Source organism: Dendrobates tinctorius, unplaced genomic scaffold (genome assembly GCF_039654945.1).
Source record: "Dendrobates tinctorius isolate UK_male_01 unplaced genomic scaffold, ASM3965494v1 ptg000032l, whole genome shotgun sequence".
In the NCBI taxonomy this organism is placed as follows: Eukaryota; Metazoa; Chordata; class Amphibia; order Anura; family Dendrobatidae; genus Dendrobates; species Dendrobates tinctorius.
In genome coordinates, this window is record NW_027361700.1 from 17,567,055 (window position 1) to 17,589,210 (window position 22,156).

Sequence of the window (22,156 nt, forward strand, 5' to 3'; positions counted from 1 at the left end):
AAAGTTCGTCAGCTATGACGAGATTGAATATCCATAAGAACCGCAATGAAGGTCCTAGGTACCCTGGCAAGCATACATACCCTGCGTAATCGGACAAGAAGACTACAAAGGGAAATCGGGTCAAAGTGGGACAGACGGCAGACCTCTCTGGACAAAGGCACTCGGCCGTCCTCAGGCCTAGAACCATCTCCAAAGTGGTGGACCAGTCACAGGAACCATCAGCCTGGGGGTGCCTCGGATCCTATCACCATGTGGGACTATCGTCACGGACGCCAGTAGGAAAGGATGTGGGGCCCATCTGAAAGGAAGGTACCTTCAGGGACATGGCCCGGAAGTATCAGTTCACAGTCCTCAAACTAGGAGCAGTTTGGGAGACACTAAAACGAAGCCGGTCGAGTCTACAGGGCCAACTTAGGTAAGCCAGGTCAAACATCGTAACCTCAGTGTCTTTCCTACGCCACCAGGGGGAAAGCTTCAGAACCTGGCGGCTCACATCTTCACCGGGGCAGAGAACAATGTTCGCTCCATATGAGCGGTACACCTGCAAGGCACCAGGAACAACATAGCCGACTATTTGAACAGGACAAGAAGTCCGAGCCACCGAGTGGACCCCTCAGCTAGACCTCTTTGCATCAAGGAAGAACATCAGGCTACAGAGATTCTTCTCCCTCAATCAATATTGAGTGGGGGACTGCTATACGGGTTTCCCCCCGATTGCTATAATACCGAGAGTCTTCAGGAAGATCCAGGAAGAGGGCGGGTGATGCTAGTGGTACTCTTCAGGCCCGGGCGAAGTTGGTTCCCCCTTCTAAAGAAGATGGCTCAGGAAGGGCTGCCCATCTACCAACGCCAGAGGATTTACTTTCCCAGTGCCCAGTTCTGCACCCAGATCCGGTGACCCTACAGTTGGCAGCATGGATCCTGAGAGACTGATCCTAAGATCCAGAGACCTCTCCTACCAATTGATCTCAAAGATGCAGACCAGCTGTAAGCCGGTTACCGAGTGCAATCTATTGCAAAATCTTGGGGAAGTTCTGCCCAGAAGGTGGTAGTATCCCCATAGACCCGTCTTGCTCATATATCCCTCAAATCCTTGACTTCCTCCAGGCAGGACTTAATAAAGGTCTGAGTCCAAGCACATTGAAAGTTCAGATAGCAGCTTGGAGTACTTTCTTTGATTTTGCCGTGGCCTCACATCCGTGGATAACATGTTTACAAAGGCCATCCAGAGATTGAGAGCCACGTTAAGGAAAACAGTTCCCCGTGGGACCTAAATCAGTTATTTAACGCTCTATGCAGACCACCATATGAGCCAGTATCAGAGATTGATGTCACAAGCTTACACAAAAAAAAAAACAAAACACATCCTTTGGGTAGCCATCACCTCAGCCAAACGGCTGGGTGAGATCCAGGCTGTGTCAGTCCAGAACTCCTACATTCAAAGGATGACTGCATAATACTAAAACTGAACCCAGGATTCCTCCCTTGGGTAGTATCTCCCCAAAATTTTAGACCAGGAGATAGTCTTACCCTCATTCTGCCCATCCCGGAAAACGATAAAGAAAGATTCTTTTACTCATTGGACGTCACACGCTACTTAGAGGCCACTCAGGAGTGGCTACAGGACATAAATTATTTGTCCAATACAGGGTAGAAATAAAGATAAAGGCGCATCTACTCACGCCCTGGCAGGGCGGATAAGTCAATTATCTCCTCAGCATACGAGGCCGAGGGATTACCGATACCAGAGGAGCTTAGAGCTCATTCCACTGGGGCGGTGGCGACGTCATGGACAGAAAGGGCGGGAGCCTCAGTAGAGCAAATATGCGGGGCCGCCACTTGGTCTACACTAGACACTTTCGTTAGACACTATAAATTGGACACGCTAGCAGCTAGCAAAACGACCTGCGGTCGTAAAGTGCTACAAGCAGTAGTCCCACCCTAAACGAATTCCTACTTTGGTATTCCCCATGGTGCTGTCAGGATAGGACGTCCTGGAAAACGGAGATTAGACCTACCGGTAATGTTATTTCCAGGAGTCCATCCTGACAGCACTGGTAGTTCCCTCCCGATGATTTGTATTGGTAATAATATGCTTGTACTAAATCTAAATAAATAATAATTGCATCCATACTGGTGTGGTACTTGGGAAATCACTGGAGTGTGGGAGTGGGAGGGGACCTTTTAACCTCTCGTGCATTTCCTGTCCCTATAAGGATGAAGGAAGGACAACCCCCATGGTGCTGTCAGGATGGACTCCTGGAAATAACATTACCGGTAGGTCTAATCTCCGTTTTTTTGCTCTGTCTCAGAATATTTCAGAGTGCTGATATAGTGGGAGAAGTCTAGTGACTTCAGGGTTAATTTTGCTATCAGTTGTGTTGGACATTTTGTAGGGTTTTTTGACAGACTGCAGACAGTGTCTTTCCTTTCTAGTTAGTCGGGCCCCATCGTTTGCTCAGCCTATTTTCCTGCCTTTGTTTGTGTTTTCATCTTTTTTCACCGTCAATACATGTGGGGGGGCTGTCTCTTTTGGGGTCTGCTCTGGGGCAGTTAGTTTTCTTCTTTTCCTGCTTTAGGCTTATCTAGTTCTCCGGTTGTGACGAGGCGTCTAGGACCACCGTAGGAACGCTCCACGACTGCTGCTAATTGCATGTTAGGATCAGGGTTCTGCCGTCTGCATAGTTACCAACCTCTTTGGTTTTCTGAGACTTAGCTTGTATTGTTTTTTATTTCCTCCTCGGCTACCCTTTCATAACAGAATCACCAGCCTTACCGCAGATTCTAGGGTACTCAAAAGCAGGAAAAAGAAAAAAAGAGAAATTGGCAGAATTTTTTTTTTTTTTTTAATATGCATTTTTTCCTCTTTTTCTCTGGGGCCGTAGGAGGATTTTTTCCTTAATGGAGATTAAGCAATTGTCTGATCGTGTGGAGCAGCTCGCTGCTGAAGTGCAGGGAATTTCCGCCTATCTCGCTCAATCACATGCTGTTGAACCCAAAATCCCCACTCCTGATGTGTTTTTTGGGGATCGGTCTAAATTTTTGATTTTTAAGAATAATTGTAAATTATTTCTTGCCTTGAAGCCTAACTCATCGGGAAGTTCTGCGCAGCAGGTTAAAATTGTCATCTCCTTGCTGCACGGCGATCCCCAGGATTGGGCGTTTTCTCTGACACCTGAAAATCCTATTCTGACTAATGTGGATGCATTTTTTCAGGCCTTGGGGTTGTTGTATGATGAACCTAATTCCGTTGATTAATCTTTTTTTTTTAATCAGATCTTTTTTATTAAACATTCAGGAATCAATACAGAAAGAATATGACATCTTATATAGCTAGTAAAATTTACATTGAGAGCAAATATTATTTAAAGGGTAAAACTCTTCCTGTGTAAGAATAAATAAAAAGAAGAAATCTCAAAACACAGATATTTGCATAAAATTGAGCCTATAAACAACATGGCTCCACAAATAAACAAAAATCAAAATTATACATCAGTGCCTCATTTCAGCGGGAAAACCATCCCCGCCAGCCGCGCCACTCCGCATCATATTTCGCCCCCCCCCGCCCCCCACGGATATCAGGTCCAATCCACCCCAGCTCCCTCCCACCGCGCCACTCAAAATCTACTTCGCCACAAAGGGCACTAGACTTTATTTTCACCCCCCAAGCATCCCCTCATCGCAAGCACAACAGCAACTGGTCCAACATCGCATCCCGTACCAGTGCGCCCGAGGGGAGACCCGGTGACTCCATCCATGGCTGCCAAATTTTGTAAAACTTTCTTAATGCATTTCTTTTTAAATAAGCCCCCCTTTCCAATCTGATGACATTATTTAGTTTATTTTTAAGCTCTGACAATGTTGGTGGCATAGGATCCAACCAATGATATGCAAGTATCTTTCTTGCCTGATACAGGATGCGTGCTATTCCCAGGGCCACTGCAGAGTCCGGGTCAACCCCTTCCTCCCACAAATTCAACAAACATAGACGAGGTGACGGTCGTATTGTGATATGGTATACTTGGGCTATGAGTCCCAGGGTCTGCCTCCAGAAATCCCCAATGTGCCCGCACTCCCACATAACATGCATCAAGTGGGCATCATCCTGCCCACACCTAACACATTGTGTATTGGGCCTAAGTCCCATTTTAAATAATAAGCTGGGTGTTTTATATACCCTGTGAATGAGATATATTTGCGAAAGCCGCTGGCACTCAGAAACCGCCATTTTAGGGACCTGTTCTAGAATATCGGACCACTGGTCCTCCGTCAGGGGGCCAACGTCCCGTTCCCACTTATTCTTAGCAGCAGTCAGTGGATATGTCTCCAGATGGGCAGGTAATAATCTTTTATATAATTCAGAGATAAGTCCCCTAGAAGACTCAGATGTAAGTAGCATATGTAGTGTTTGATTGTGTCACTATCACCGGATTTGTCCTTCTCTGTTTTTCCAATGCATGTCTTAGCTGTAAGTACTGATAAAAGAAGACGTGCGGGAGGTGAAATTCTGTTCTCAATTGTTCAAAACTCTTAAGAGTATTATTTTGCAAAATTTGTGACACCAGATAAATCCCTTTATCTTCCCATCTTCCGAACCCCACCAGCTTTTTGATCTCTTGCAAATCCGGATTTCGCCACAATGGCCACAATTCCGTAGGCCCATTTATCTTCAAAAGAGACTTACCCCTATCCCACACCTTGAAAATCATAGCCAACGTGGGGTATCGTGCCCCATTTATCTGCCGTCTTCCCACCTCCAACCGGCACCCTGGATATTTCCATACCGATCCTTCCCTCACAATATCACCACCATTGTCACACGCCCCGTCTCTACCCCAACCCTTAAGATGTTGCATCTGGGAGGCTATAAAGTATATGAATGGGTTTGGCACCGCCAATCCTCCCTCCTCCTTCCCTCGCTGCAGTATCTCCAAGCGAATCCTAGCCTGTTTTTTCTTCCAAATTAATTCCCGGAATAATGTATTTATTTTTGCAAAAAAGTCCCTACAGATCCACACCGGAGAATTATGTATCAAATATAATAATTGTGGCATCATTACCATTTTGATTAAGTTAGATCTACCAATATTCGACAACGGCAGGCGACACCAAGTATGTACTTTTGCTCTAAATCGCTGCAACAGGGGCTCCAGATTCAGAGCCCGAAAATCCTTCGGGGCAGGACTAACAATTATACCCAGATACCTAAACCTCCGAACTACAGGGACCGGTATCTGCAAATCTGAGAAATCCGCCGGGAGAGGGTCTATCGGCATTAAAGCTGATTTGGACCAATTAATCCGAAGACCAGACCTCAGCCCAAATTCTCGAATGACCTCCATTGCCGGCAAAATCGAGGAATGTACCTTATCTAAATATAGAAGTAAATCATCCGCGTACAATGATATCCTCAACTCCACAGTTCCACATCTGAATCCCATTATTTCTCTGGACTTCCGAATTGCAACTGCCAATGGCTCCACCGCAGTAGCAAATAGCAAGGGCGAGAGCGGGCACCCCTGTCTAGTACCTCTCCCAAGAGGAAAAGACTCAGAGACCCTGCCATTAGCCCCAACCTTCGCCACCGGCGAGCCATACAACAGCCTCACCCAATTTATAAATCTGTGTCCAAAGCCCATTTTCCGAAGTACCGCCCACAAAAAACCCCACTCCAAACTATCGAACGCCTTAGCGGCGTCTAAGGACAAAATTGCTCTTCCCCCCAACTCCCCAGAACTATGTTGAATCCCCAAGTATAGTTTCCTAAGGTTCATAGATGTGGCTCTGCCTGGGATAAATCCCGTCTGATCCTTCTGTATAACAGATGAGATAACTCGGGACATCCTATTGGCGAGTACCTTGGCCAATAATTTAACATCTGTTGATAATAGGGAAATCGGGCGATATGAATCCGGAACCTCTGGATCCTTTCCGGGCTTTAATATTAAAACTATCAAAGCTTCCCTCATAGATGGCGGGAGGACCCTCTGCCTTTCAGCCTCTTCAAATACCTTAAGTAGCTTAGGTAGCAGTAAGGGTGCATAGGTTTTGTAAAACTCGCCAGGCAGGCCATCCATTCCTGGAGCCTTTTCATTTTGCATCTGACCAAGCGCCTCCTCCAACTCCTCCAACAGGATGTCCCGATCCAATGAATCCCTATCGCTATCAGCCAATGCAGGGAGAGAGAGCGCATCCAGGTACTGCTCAATCTCAGTCTCCGTGAGACTGCAATCTGATGTGTATAGTCGCATATAATACCTCCTTATCTCACTCACTATGTCCGCACTGTCTGTCACAGGACCACCCGAGTCCGTTTTTAGCCTATTGATATATGAAGATCCTTCCTGTGCTCTAATGACCGTGGCCAATAAATGTCCTACTCCCTCCCCCTCTATAAAATATTTTTGTTTGAGGAAATAACGTTTATTTGCTGCCACCGACATGAGGTTTTCCCTGAGCGACCCCTGTGCCTTCTCCAAAGCTTTTTTAGTTTCCTCTGTCGGGTTGAGTATCACCGCAGCCTCCGCAACAGACACCTCCTGGATCAGACTCTGGGTGTAGCGTCTATTTTGGCTTTTCCGTGTGCATATTTCTCTAATATATAAGCCCCTGACATAGGCTTTCATGGAATCCCAGACTATGTGTGATGATGCAGAGTACTCATTAAGTTGAAAATATTCTAGAATGGCATCATGCAAAGATCCCCCTATAAGCTGGATCCAGAAGGGATTAAGCTTCCAGATAGGTCTAGATAGGGTGAGGGGGTGTCCCCATGAAAGTGTGACATGTAGCGGCGAGTGATCAGATACACTTCTAGGCAGGTAGGCCACCCCTCGTACATATGGGGTCATGAGTGTATTCCCAATGGCCAGGTCTATCCGTGACATAGCGTGGTGGGAGCTAGAGTAGCAGGAAAACTGTCTGGCTGTGGGGTTTCGGACACGCCAAAGATCTACCATACCCAGCTCCACTAACGTTCTAGCAAATGAGGTTGAGGCTGCATCCTCTGATATGTTTCCCGAATGCAACTTATCCAAATAGGGATGCAAATATGTATTAAAATCTCCTATTAGAAGAGTCGGCGCAGGGGGAAAGGAACCCAAAATAGACAAGATTCTTTTTACTGGTTCGACTGAATAGGGCGGGGGGATGTATATGGCAACCAAAATAAATTGTATACCGTATAACGTGCAAAGCAAACATACAAATCTGCCCCCAGGGTCAACCACTGATTTAGTACATGAGAAGGGGATGGACCTGTGCACCAGCACACTGACACCCCGCGCATGGGTCGAGTACGTGGAATGATATTCATGTGAAACCCATCCCTTTCTTAGCCAATGAATATTATCTTTCACCATGTGGGTCTCAGACATACACAGGATAGCCGGGAGAAATTTCTGCATATTAGTAAATATAGCACATCTCTTATTTGCATCCCCGAGCCCCCTAACATTCCACGCTACAATATTAAGTGATATCGCCATAAGAGCAGACTAAAAAATGAGAAATCGGAACATACTCCACTCCCGAGGGAGAGAGGCAATCTCCACCATCCCTCAGTACAATGAATTGGGCGACACGGCTGACGCACATCACATCCCACAGAACAATTAGGGAATACAACAACAAACGAAAAAAACAAAGGAGGGAGAGGGAGCACTGCACGCCAGTGCACAGCGCCCCTACCCCCAAACACAAGTGTAACTTGCACATTTCTCTCAAATAGAGAGAATCAGGGCTAGAAAACTCGCCCAGAGTCCATGCAGGGAGAAGGGTCCACAGCTTGTCACTGTAACGAGTGTCCACAGCAATCCGGTCAGCTCCCGCCCTGAATCCGAAATGGAATGAACAGTAGTAATTATACCAGCATAGCGTCCTAGACAAAAAGGAGTAACAACACCTGGTGGCGAAAAAAGGGAGAACTTCAAGTATTCTTCCTCCTCATGGACCTCTCATTAATATCCAGCCAGGACAGCGCCATTCCCGCCGTATCAAAAAAGTGCGTTTCTCCATTCACATCAATCCGCAGTCTAACAGGGTACATCATGGAATATGTCACCTGTAAGTCACGTAGGCGTTTTTTAATCTCAATAAATTGCGCCCTTTTACGCTGCACCTCCAGGGAAAAATCAGGGAAAATGGAGACTTTCCTCCCATTAATAGCAAGTTCCTTAATGTCTCTGGATCTGCGCAGGATAGCATCTCTATCTTTAAAGTGTAGGAGCTTAAGCAAGATGGGACGCGGGGGTGCTCCCGGCGGGGGGGCACGCGTAGGGACCCTGTGTGCTCTCTCAATAGTAAAGAATGGGGACAAAACATCTTTACCAAAGGTGTCCATTAGCCATTTTTCAAAAAAGCCAAGTGAGTCAGTCCCCTCCGTCCTCTCCGGAACCCCCACCAGTCGCAGATTACTTCTACGGGAGCGGTTCTCTAAATCATCCACCTTGTTCAGCAGTATTGTAATATTTTGCGTGGCTTTTCCCAGCTCCCGTGTTATTGGTGGCAATTTATCCTCCGTCGCACCAACACGCTCCTCCAGTTCCCCCACCCTGGCAGTCACCCCCCGCAGCTCTTGTTTAATACAGGCCATGTCCTTGGTGACAATCTCCATTTGATTACTTAGAGTGGCCAGTGTGGTATTGCAGGAGTTAATTGCTGCGAGGATTTCTCCCAGTGTGGGCTCAGCAGTCACAGACTCCGGCTGCTCCCCATCCCCCACTCCTTCCTCCTCCAGCACAGGCCCCTGTGTCTGCACGTGTTGGGCTGAAGGGGGGCCCAGTTTACTCACTGTTCCCTCCCTGGAGAGATGATCCTCCAGCTCCACGCTGCATCCAGCGTCTGCCTCAGTCTGTGCACTGGGCGATCGAGCAGCAGCAGGAGGCACCCTTGCATATCGTTCCAGCCTGCCAGCAGCTCCCATCGCTCCACTACCAGCCGACTTGTTGTTTGCTGGTGCCATCCTGGATGTAGCAGAGGCGCGCCCCGGCGTCTCCTTATCTTTTTTACTGCTGCGGTTCGACATGGCCCAAGGATCCTCCGCTGTCTAAACGCCCAGGGAGATATTGCAGCCCTCCAGGTCAGTGGGACTCGTCAGCAGTGCCGGTAATCAGGATTTATTGTCGGATCCGGGCAGGAGCTCTCTCACTCCACGTCCTCCCTACATGAGGTCCAGGCCACGCCCCCCGTTGATTAATCTTAGAGAACCCTGTTGGCATTAAACCAGGGTCAGGATCCTGCAGAGTCATATTGTCAAAAATTCCGAAAGTGGGCGGTCCTTACTACATGGAATGTATGGAGTGCATTGGCAGCCCTCTTTCGGAAAGGTTTATCTGAGACCGTAAAAGATGTTATGGTGGGATTTTCCTGTTCCCTCTGGTCTGGATGGCTCTATGGCATTAGCCATTCAAGTTGATCGGCGTTTACGTGAACGTAAAAATACACGGGAGGCGCTGCCACCTTTTGAACAAATGTCTGAACCTATGCAATGTGATGGGGTTTTGTCTAGGGCCCAACGTCGGGAGTTTAGAAGGCGTAATGCGCTGTTTTTTTTCTGTGGAGACGCCTTTCATACTATTTCTGTCTGCCCTAAACGAGAGAAACGTTTTGCACACACATTTGCTGTGGGCAGTATACAACCTAAGATCCTTTTGGCAATTACTCTGATCTGCTCCTTGTCCACATTTTCCACTAAGGCTTTTGTGGATTCAGGAGCAGCTCTGAATTTGATGGATTTGGACTTTGCTAAACGTTGTGCTTTGTCCATGACGCCTCTGCAGACGCCTATTCCTTTGAGGGGTATTGATGCCACTCCGTTGGCGGAGAATAAACCTCAGTTTTGGACCCAGGTGATAATGCGAGTTGCCCCTGACCACCAGGAAAATTGTAAATTTTTGGTGCTGCATAATTTGCATGACACTATTGTATTGGGGTTCCACTGGTTGCAAACTCATAACCCAGTTTTGGATTGGAAATTTGTGTCTGTGGTGAGTTGGGGTTGTCAGTGTGTTCTTAGGGACGCTCCTGTTTTCTCCACCTCTCCTCAGTCTCATGATATTCCTGATTATCTGGCTGAATTCTCTGATGTATTTAGTGAGGGTAAGTCTGCGTCTTTGCCCCCTCATAGGAGTTATGACTGTGCAATTGAGTTGATGCCTGGGTGTAAATTTCCCAAGGGTCGGCTTTTTAACTTTTCTGTACCCGAACATGATGCTATGCGATCCTATATTAAGGAGTCGTTGGAGAAAGGTCATATTAGACCATCCTCGTCACCTTTAGGTGCTGGAGGTTTTTTTGTGGCCAAGAAAGATGGTTCATTAAGACCGTGTATTGATTATCGTTCCCTTAACAAGATGACGGTTAAATATCAATACCCGTTACCTCTGATGTCTGATTTATTCTCCAGAGTTAAGAGTGCCTGCTGGTTTACTAAGCTTGACCTCAGGGGGGCGTATAATCTTATTCGCATCAAGCACGGGGATGAATGAAAGACGGCGTTTAATACTCCGGAGGGACATTTTGAGTACCTGGTGATGCCTTTTGGGCTCTCCAATGCCCCTTCTGTCTTCCAGTCCTTTATGAATGATATTTTCCGAGACTTTGTGGATAAGTTTTTGATCATCTATCTGGATGATATTTTGATCTTTTCTAGTGATTGGGATTCTCATGTGGAACATGTACCGACTGTGTTCCGGATTTTGAGGGAGAATTCCCTGTTTGTTAAGGGATCGAAATGTCTCTTTGGTGTACAGAGGATTTCATTTTTGGGATTTATCTTGTCTCCATCGACTATTGAAATGGACCTGGCCAAGGTACAGGCCATTTATGATTGGGTTCAGTCTACTTCTTTGAAGGCTCTTCAGAAGTTTTTGGGTTTTGCTAATTTCTATCGTAAATTTATAGGTAATTTTTCTAGTATTGTCAAACCACTGACTGATCTGACCAAGAAGGGAGCTGATGTGCTGAATTGGTCTCCTGAGGCTGTCTCAGCATTTCAGGAGCTTAAGCGGAGGTTTACTTCAGCTCCAGTTTTACTGCAACCTGATGTCTCACTTCCATTTCAAGTGGAGGTAGACGCTTCTGAGATTGGTGCAGGAGCTGTTTTGTCCCAAAGAGACCCTGTGACTTCTAAGATGAATCCCTGTGCCTTCTTTTCTCGAAAGTTCTCCCCATCTGAACGCAACTATGACGTAGGGAATCGGGAATTGTTGGCCATGAAATGGGCATTTGAGGAGTGGAGACATTGATTGGAGGAAGCTAGACATCAATTTGTGGTCCTCACCGATCGCTTGAATCCTAGACAGGCTAGATGGGCCTTGTTTTTCACGCGTTTTAATTTTGTGGTCTCTTTTCTTCCGGGCACTAAGAATCTTAAGGCAGACGCCCTTTCTAGGAGTTTCTTTGCTGATTCTCTTAATGTGACCGAGCCTACTACTATCCTAGGTGAGGGGGTAGTTCTTTCTGCCATTTCGCCCGCTTTGAGACGCGCCCTGGAGGAATTTCAGGAGGATAAACCTGAGCGTTGCCCTATGGGAAGATTGTATGTTCTGGACCAGTGGAGAAAGAGAGTGATGTCTGAAGTCCATTGATCCGCATTGGCTGGTCATCCAGTTATTTTTGGTACCAGAGATTTGGTGAGTCGGTCGTTTTGGTGGCCTGCCTTATCTCGTGATGTCAGGAATTTTGTACAGTCCTGTGGGACTTGTTCTCGGTCTAAACCCTGTTCTCGTTCTAGTGGGTTGCTGATGCCCCTGCTGGTGCCCAAGAGGCCATGGACCCATATCTCTATGGATTTTATTTCTGATCTTCCTGTCTCTCAGAGAATGACTGTTATCTGGGTAATTTGTGATAGATTTTCGAAGATGGTCCATCTTGTACCACTCCCAAAGTTACCATCTTCCGCTGAGTTGGTACCCTTGTTTTTACAACAGGTGGTTCGGTTACACAGGATTCCTGAGAACATTGTGTCCGATAGAGGGGTCCAGTTTGTTTCCAGATTTTGGAAAGCCTTTTGTTCCAATCTGGGAATTCAGTTATCCTTCTCCTCCGCGTTTCATCCCCAGACCAATGGGCAGACTGAGAGAACAAACCAGACCTTGGAGTCTTATTTAAGATGTTTTATATCTGCTGATCAAGATGATTGGGTCTCATTTTTGCCCTTGGCCGAATTTGCGCTGAACAATAGAGCTAGTTCTGCCACCTTGATGTCACCCTTTTTCTGTAATTTTGGGTTTCATCCTCCTTCGTCCTGCCCAGGTGTGGACACTGTGGTTGTGAGAATGCAGCAGATATGGGACCAAGTGGTGGATACATTGTCTCTCTCTCAGGAAAAGGCCCAGCGTTTTTCCAACCGGCATAGGACCATTGGTCCCCGGTTTAAAGTGGGTGATATGGTTTGGTTATCGTCTAAGAATATTCCTATGAAGGTTGCATCTCCAAAATTTAAGCCAAGATTTATTGGACCTTATAGGATTTTGGAGATTCTTAATCCTGTTTCTTTTCGATTGGCTCTTCCAGTTACGTTCAAAATCCATAACGTATTTCACAAATTACTGTTGAAGAGGTTTGTTGAGCCAGTAGTTCCTGTGGTGGCACCTCCTGACCCTGTGTTGGTTAAAGGCAATATGGAATATGAGGTAGAGAATATATTGGATTCTCGTTTGGTTAGGCGGAGACTCCAGTATTTGGTCAAATGGAAGGATTATGGCCAGGAGAATAATTCTTGGGTCTCTGCCTCTGATATTCATGCCAGTGACATTTCTGGATTGTGAGTCATGCGGATAGCAAAAGAATTGTCAACGGATCTACGGAAAAAGGAAGTTGAATTGTATAAAACAGGAAAGAGATACAAATGCCACAAAGTATCTCCCCTATAATACATAAAACAGTACAGAGACAAGCCTCAAAACTTGTGGAACAAGGTAATTTGGAGTGATGAGACCAAAATTTAACTTTTTGGCCACAACCATAAACCTTACATTTGGAAAGAGATCAACAAGGCCTATGATGAACGGAACACCATTCCTACTGTAAAGCATGAGGTGGGTCGCTGATGTTTTGGGGATGTGTGCGCTACAAAGGCACAGGAAACTTGGTCAAAGTTGAAGGAAAAATGAATGCAGCACGTTATCAGTAAATACTGGAGGAAAATTTTCAATCATCAGCCCGGAAGCTGCGCATGGGACGTACTTGGATGTTCTAACATGATAACGATCCAAAACACAAGGCCAAGTCGACCTGTCATTGGCTACAGCAGAACAAAGTGAAGGTTCTGGAGTGACCATCTCAGTCTCCTGACCTCAATATCATTGAGCCACTCTGGGGAGATCTCAAGCGTGCAATTCATGCTAGACAACCCAGGAATTTACAGGAACTGGAGGCTTTTTGCCAAAAAGAGTGGGCAGCTTTACCATCTGAGAAAATAAAGTACCTCATCCACAACTACCACAAAAGACTTCAAGCTATCACTGATGTTAGAGGGGACAATACACGGTATTAAGAAATGGGGTATGTGAACTTTTGATCAGGGTCATTTGGATGTTTTGGGTTGTCATTATGATTTAAAACGAGAAAACACAGTAATTTGACAATAAATGGCTTCACACAACCACTAACCATGAGTGGAGAAAAAGTTATATATTAGGCTAGTTTCACATTAGCGTTTTTTTGCGCAGCGCATCGGGCGCATAAAAAACGCAAAGAAAAACGCAAAACAAACGCGCGTTTTTTTAACGTCATGCGCACGCTGATGTGTAAAAAAAACGCAGAGTTGTTTGCGTTTTACATGCGTTTTTTGCATGCGTTGGCGTTTTTTATGCGCATGCGTTTTTAAGTGTGACGTTTTTTCCATTGTCTAGAGAACATTCTAGACTTGTTTCACTCAAAAACGCATGCATAAAAAAACGCAACCGTGCGCAAGACCATGCGCACGCATGCGTTACCATAGACTTCAATGTGTTGTTTTTGCGCATTCCGTGCGCAAGCGTGCGCATGCGTTTTTTTGCCGAGACAGGGCGCACCAAAAAATCCAACATGTTGCGTCTGGCGCACCTGGCGCAAAAGACAAAAAAACGCATGCGCACGAAAACGCAAGTGTGCGCAAAAACATGCGCACGTCATGTTAAACATAGGTGCGCAGTGCGCATGCGCACGGGTGCGCACGATGCGCTGCGCACAAAAGCGCAAATGTGAAACCAGCCTAAGGGTGCCAAGGAAATGCATGGTAAAAATTAAGTAGCAAGTTTTTGAACGTCTTACTCCTAATTTTGTTCCTTTTTGGTCATATATATTTTATTTTTATTTTTTTTAAGATTAGTTATCATTTACTGGTTGCTCAATGGCACATCATATTGCAGTTTTTTGCATATTGCAGTTTGTTTAGTATTTATCGTCATGCATATCCTGCGTTATGTATGGTATGCTATGCCATTTGCCAATCAGATTAATTGATTTTATATTTTGATAGATTGGGCGTTTCTGAATGAACGCGGCAATACCAAATGTGTGTGTATTTGTATGTGTGTATATATATATGTATGTATGTATGTGTGTGTGTGTGTATATATATATATATATATATATATATATAAGCTGAAGAGCCTGGCGCTGCCCGGGCATAGTAACTAGCTGTGGTTACTTATAACAAATTATAATTATCCTCCATCCCATAGTTCCGTGCCCATATACCCATCATACATATCCTCCATCCCATAGTCCCATGCCCATATACCCATCATACATATCCACCATCCCATAGTAGAGTGCCCATATACCTATCACACATCCTCCATCCCATAGTCCCGTGCCCATATACACATCATACATATCCGCCATCCCATAGTCCCGTGCCCATATACCCGTCATACATATCCTCCATCCCATAGTCCAGTGCCCATATACCCATCACACATCCTCCATCCCATAGTCCCGTGCCCATATACATATCTGCCATCCCATAGTCCCGTGCCCATATACCCGTCATACATATCCTCCATCCCATAGTCCAGTGCCCATATACCCATCACACATCCTCCATCCCATAGTCAACCATTATGACATCATAATGAGCGGCGGGGCTTGCAACCTATGATGAATCAGCGTCGCCATGTCAACCATTATGACATCATAATGAGGGGCAGGGCTTGATACACGCACACTTTTTCCCCATTAGGTAGATAGGGGAGATAGGGGCAAAATTGTTTGGTGCATTGGAACGCGTGGGCTTAAAATTTCACCTCACAACATAGCTTAGGACACTCTCGGGGTCCAGACGTGTGACTGTGCCAAATTTTGTGGCTGTAGCTGCGACGGTGCGGATGCCAATCCCGGACATACATACATACATACATACATACATACATACATACACGCACTTGAGCTTTATATATTAGATATATATATAATACATATACAGGGGTTGGACAAAATAATGAAAACGCCTAATGTTTTGGCATCATAATCTTCGAACGTGTTATAAACATGCAAACCGTGACATATGGTAATGTTTTGTAGTTGATTATTTGTGTTATGTGATATGTGTATGTAAATTAACTGTTTGTTTTGCAGAATTGTAAGAACATTGATGAAAACCTGGTACTAATGGCAGACCTCTCGGATTTTCAAAGAGGCCAAATTGTTGGTGCTCGTATGGCAGGCTCTAGTGTAACAGAAAGTGCCCGAGTGCTTGGCGTGTCAAGAGGTACTGTCTCCAAAGTAATGACTGCGTTTGAAAAAGAAGGAAAAACGTCCCCCGCAAAGCACAGGTCCGGACGAAAGTCGAAGTTGACCGAGAGAGACTGTCGGACTCTAAAGCGAATTGTGAGAGAGGATCGCAAGACCACGGCTCCGAAAATCACTGCTGAGCTCAATGAACAACTACAGAACCCAGTTTCCACGAAAACTGTTCGTCGGGAGCTGCACAAATCTGGATTCCACGGAAGAGCTGCAATTCGAAAACCGCTGCTCTCAATGACAACTGTTTCCAAGCGTTTAGCGTGGTGTAGAAATCTCCAGAATTGGTCCCTGGAGCAGTGGAAACATGTGATATTCTCAGACGAATCATTGTTTACCCTATTTCCGACCTCCGGCCGAGTGTACGTTTGGAGACAGCCGAAAGAAGCATTCCATCCAGACTGCCTTCTCCCAAATGTAAAACATGGCGGAGGTTCTGTGATGATCTGGGGTGCTATTTCGTGGAGATCCGCTGGGCCAGTGATATCCCTTCATGGAAGAATTAACAGCCGAGATTATTTAGGCATTTTGAGCGACCAAGTGCATCCTATGGTTCAAGCACTGTTCCCGGAGGGGAACGCCATCTTTCAGGATGATACTGCACCAATTCATACAGCTAGAATCGTTAAAAGCATGGCACGAGGAACATTGTAATGAAGTTGAGCATCTCATCTGGCCCCCACAATCCCCAGACCTCAACATTATTAAGCATTTATGGTCGATTTTAGAGATTCAAGTTAGACGTCGATTTCCGCCGCCATCGTCGCTCAAAGAACTGGAGGGTGTTTTAGCTGAAGAATGGGCTAAAATTCCTTTGGAAACAATTCACACCTTGTATGAATCCATACCTCGGAGAATTGAAGCTGTAATCGCCGCAAAAGGTGGACATACACCATATTAAACTAACTTTTGTTGATGTTTCCAGATGTTTCCATTGTTTTGTCCAACCCCTGTATGTATGTATGTATGTATATATATATATATATATATATATATATATATATATAGGTAAAAAAAATAGGCAGCACTCAAATTTTTTTTACCTTTGTTAATTTGGCTGTTTGGACACTGCTGAATAGGTTTTGCACCAACTATTTAATTTTGGTAGTGCTGCCCTTTTTGATAGATATATATATATATATATATATATATATATATATATATATATATATATATATATATATATATATATATATATATATATATATAGACACACACACACACACACACACACACACAGTGCAGACCAAAAGTTTGGACACACCTCATTCGAAGAGCTTTCTTTATTTTCATGACTATGAAAGTTGTAGATTCACTCTGAAGGCATCAGGACTATGAATTAACACATGTGGAACTGCAGTATATAATTAACAAAAAAGTGTGAAACAACTGAAAATACTGTATGTCTGTACTGTGTGTGTATAAATATAACATATACTTGAGCAAGTGGTAAATCTAAATTTAATGTCAACATATTTTACATGGTGAATCCTTATGCTAAAAGGAACAAATTTGAGGGGTAAGACTTACCAATTTGCAAAGTTCATTTTTCAGCGGGCCAGTCATGTATAAACTAGAAATATAAAACTAATCTACTTTATTTTAAAAAAATATATAAAAAAAGGACTTTAGTCCCTGATAAAATTGCACATGTACAAAAACACAAACAACAAGGCACAGAAACTGCTCTTGAAGACGCGGTAAATAGTATGCCCAAGCTTCAATCGGGTTTTACAGTCTCAGTATCTATATACAAATCTCCTATACAGAGACAGTTTTACTTAATCTCTCCTTTGTACAGCTTTTTCCCGTAATTCAAGTAGTTTGAGACTAGCAACAACACTCCTTTACAAATTCTGGGATGTTGTGAACTGTCTATGGTCTATTCAATATACAGAGACCAATATGGTAATTATATATCTACATATACCATTATTGCTCATAGTACTCATAGACAAGTTATAATAGTAACAACCTATAAAAACATAAGTGGCATATCATGCAGTCTGAGATTCTTTGCTTTACAAATTCATTACTCATATAGCGTATACTTCATTGATTTTTTTCTAATCTCAGAATTTGCATGTATATCATATCATGGAGAGATCTCACCCATAACCATTTCAGTGATGAGTTCCTCCATACACATAACGCTCCCTTTCTCCCTACGCGTTTCACTGCTCTCCAGATCATCAGGGGAGGTTCTGGGTAATAATAATAATCTTTATTTTTATATAGCGCTAACGTATTCCGCAGCGCTTTACAGTTTGCACACATTATCATCACTGTCCCCAAAGGGGCTCACAATCTAAATTGGGTAAGGCTCAATGCCTCCATATTCAAGAAATGCCATCACCAAGGCTGCTCACTTGGTTATAGGCTGCTGAACGTTATATAGGAAGCATGCAGGCGCGGTACGCCCCTTTAATATATGGATGTCTCTGTGTGACAGTTTGAGAGGCGTGACTACGTAATCCATCTAACTAAATGTGGTTTTTGAACGTTCCATAGAGAGCGCGCCCCAACCACGGAGCTTCGAGCTGACGATCTGGCCAATTACTTCAAAGAAAAAATTGACCAGATCCGACAGGAAATTATCTCCCAATCCCCTCATACCATGCACTGTCCTCCCTCCCCCACTGCATCTAGCTCACTCTCTAATTTTGAACCAGTCACAGAAGAAGTAGTAAGCAGGCTCCTTGCATCTTCTCGCCCAACCACTTGCACCAGTGACCCATTTCCGTCACATCTACTCCAGCCCCTTTTCCCTGCTGTCACCCCTCACCTAACTAAAATATTTAACCTCTCTCCCTCTTCTGGTATCTTTCCCTCCTCAATTAAGCATGCCATCATACATCCACTATTTAAAAAAACCATCCCTCGACCAAAACTGTGCCACTAACTATAGACCTGTCTCTAATCTTCCCTTCATCTCTAAACTCCTGGAACGCCTGGTCCACTCCCGTCTTATCCGCTATCTCTTTGATAACTCTCTTCTCGACCCTCTCCAATCCGGTTTCCGCTCTTTACACTCTACTGAAACTGCCCTCACTAAAGTCTCTAATGAGCTACTAACAGCTAAATCAAATGGTCATTACTCCATGCTAATTCTCTTGGATCTCTGCAGCATTCGACACTGTGGATCATCAGCTCCTCCTCACTATGCTCCATTCCATTGGCCTCAAGGACACCGTTCTCTCCTGGTTCTCCTCCTAGCTCTCTGACCGCTCCTTTACTGTATCTATTGCTGGCTCCTCCTCCTCTCACCTTCCCCTTACTGTTGGGGTTCCTCAAGGATCGGTTCTAAGCCTCCTCCTCTTCTCCTTGTACACTGCCCCTATTGGTCAAACAATCAGTAGATTTGGTTTCCAGTACCATCTTCATGCTGATGACACCCAATTATACACTTCTTCTCCTGACATTACGCCAGCCTTTCTAGAAAACACCGGCGATTGTCTAAACGCTGTGTCTAACATCATGTCCTCACTATATCTGAAACTGAACCTGTCAAAGACTGAACTCCTTGTGTTTTCTCCCGCTACTAATGTACCTACACCCGACATTGCCATTTCCGTGTGTGGTTCCACAATTACTCCCCAGCAACATGACCGCTATCTTGGGGTCATACTTGACTCTGAGCTTTCCTTTGTCCTCCACATACGATCACTGGCTCGCTCTTGTTATCTGCACCTCAAAAACATTTCTAGAATTCGACATTTTCTTACTTTTGACTCCGCAAAAACTCTGACTGTTTCTCTTATGCATTCTCGTCTTGGCTATTGTAACTCCCTTCTAATCGGTCTCCCTCTTACCAAACTCTCCCCCCTCCAATCTGTCTTGAATGCTTCTGCCAAGATCATATTCCTCGCCAATCGTAACACTGATGCCTCTACCTTCTGCCAGTCATTACACTGGCTACCCATCCACTCCAGAATCCAGTTCAAACTTATTACCCTCACCCACAAAGCTCTTCATGGCTCAGCACCACCCTACATCTCCTCCCTTGTTTCAGTATACCATCCTACCCACGCTCTCCGTTCTGCTGATGACCTGAGGTTAGCATCCTCAATAATCAGAACCTCCCACTCCCGTCTCCAAGACTATACACGTGCTGCGCCAATTCTTTGGAATGCACTTCCCAGGTCAATACGAGTAGTCCCCAATCCCCACAATTTTAAGCGTGCCCTGAAAACGCATTTATTCAGACTGGCCTATCACCTCAACACATTAACCTAATCTATCCCTGTGTGGCACAGCCAAAAGTTTTACCATAACTAGGTTCCCCGCATCATGTTCCCACATGCTTTATGCATCCATTAGCCCTCTGTGTCTGTACTGTTACACACTTAACATTATGGCTGGTCCATACAATCAGGGCAACTGTTACCACCCACCTTTCGTGTCTCCCCTTTTTTTCCTCATAGATTGTAAGCTTGCAAGCAGGGCCCTCATTCCTCTTGGTATCTGTTATGATCTATGTGATTATTGTTATGCTGTAATGTCTATTGTCTGTACCTGTCCCCTCTGAAATATAAAGTGCTGCGGAATATGTCAGCGCTATAGAAATAAAATTTATTATTATTAAGTCATAATCCTATCCTCATTAGGAATGACCAGGTGATGCAAATTTCCATATATATAAAATGTATTTTTTTTATGTATTTATTTTTTATGTATGTGTCATCTTTAACTTTAGGCTTTTTATAGATCATTTCATCTTCAACTTGCTTAACTGTTCACAATAACAGTAATTTTGACCAGGGGTGCCCAAACTTTTACATGCCACTGTTGTGGTTATCCTTTATAACATGGAAAAATGAAGAATAGCAACTCTTCAAAACCACAATATCCCTTTAAGGAAGCAAACAAGGATTTTGCTTTTAAGATTTGTCTGTTCTAATGAAAGTCTGCAGTCACACCATGACTTTGTGAATCCTTACAATGTGCACACCGAATGCTGTCGGGATTGTATAGTTCTGACTAGACGTGCGGAGCCTCACTCAGTTCACTCTTATTGATCAAGGCCGTGCACGTCCAATCGGCTTGTGATTGTTGATTTGTATACAAGGCAGATGTGCATTTCTCGGCCGCGGCCACTATTCTGTCGACGGAGTTGTGCAATTTTCTATCCGAGCAGTTCCGTCGGCCTCTGACGACACGGGAAGAGCTGATCAATGGGGGTGCCATCTCACATCCCCACCAGTCAGGCATTGAGGGCCTATACTAAGGATAGGTCATCCCCCTTTCACATACATCATGCCTTTCTCAGGTGACTGTTGAAATGCAAACTATGATATAAGAGGCTACTATTATCACTTCTTGTTAAAATCCCTAACACATTTTGTATCAATATTTTAGTTCTGAAAACTACTTTTATGTAACATATTATAAAATATTTCCGTGGTTTTGGAGCTGTTTTAATGCATGTTGATGTTTTTCCCCAATTTTTTTGTAGGTATTCTCACTGGCAGGCTCCACATTCAGTATACCATCGTCACATATATTTGGAAGCCCTCTGTCAATGCCTCCTCTCCTCAGTCAGGCTGAGAATAATAGGACAGGTAACCAACCTCTAGTTCTGTTATCTTAAATATCGCATAAAGCAGAAATATGCAATCCAGTGAAACGTTTTAATACTTTATGAGCACAAAAAAAGCATTACGTAAGAGAGGGTTTTCAATAGGTAACATCAACACAATATATGATTAATGGTAGATTGTCGGGTTTGACCCCTGACCTCTTCACCAGTACAGTCTATGGATTCATGGATGAGCATGAATGCCATCACTCCATACAACTCATCCTTGCTGCAGCCATCACAGATCCCAGTGATCTGTTGGGACCCGGCGGTCAGAAATTAGTGTTCAGATTGAGAAAATAAAATTCTCTTCTGATTACCAAAACGTTGATTTAGTCCTGGTTATGCAAAATTTACCATTCAAAGAAATCGGGGCAGCATGGTGGCTCAGTGATTAGCAGTGCAACCTTGCAGCGCTGGAGTCCTGGGTTCAAATCCCACCAAGGACAACATCTGCAAGGAGTTTGTATGTTCTCCCCGTGTTTGCGTGGGCTTCCTCTGGTTTCCTCCAACACTCCAAAGACATAATAATAGGGAATTTAGATTGTGAGCCCCATCAGGGACAGTGATGATAATGTGTGCCAACTGTAAAGCGCTTCGGAGTATGTTAGCGCTATATAAAGATTATTATTAGATTATTGAGGGCAAGCCAAATATGTAGTTGTAGGTAACACTATTTTCTGCTAGATGCTAATCTTTCTAAGCAGATGCATATATGGCTTCAATGGGCATAAAGAACCATACAGATATTCATGTACATGAAACATGTAGGACTGAATTCACTGACTGTAAATACAAATTAAACATACAAGCTGGACAGTGTTAGATTTATGCTTGAACGACTGCTTA

General features: G+C 44.4%; 1 protein-coding gene across 2 annotated transcripts in view; it reads left to right on the forward strand.

The window, feature by feature from the left end:
- The window catches only part of MLLT6 (MLLT6, PHD finger containing), a 96,547-nt gene that overhangs the window by 60,644 nt on the left and 13,747 nt on the right, over positions 1-22,156 (forward strand). Inside the window, exon 12 of one of the 2 annotated variants that reach the window (XM_073572508.1) lies at positions 15,565-16,647. In XM_073572508.1, the coding sequence (XP_073428609.1) occupies positions 15,565-16,383 (819 nt within the window). In that variant the 3' untranslated portion in view covers positions 16,384-16,647. Of the gene's footprint in view, positions 1-15,564; positions 16,648-21,184; positions 21,291-22,156 lie in introns of those variants that run through there. The other variant, XM_073572509.1, reaches the window with a different exon arrangement.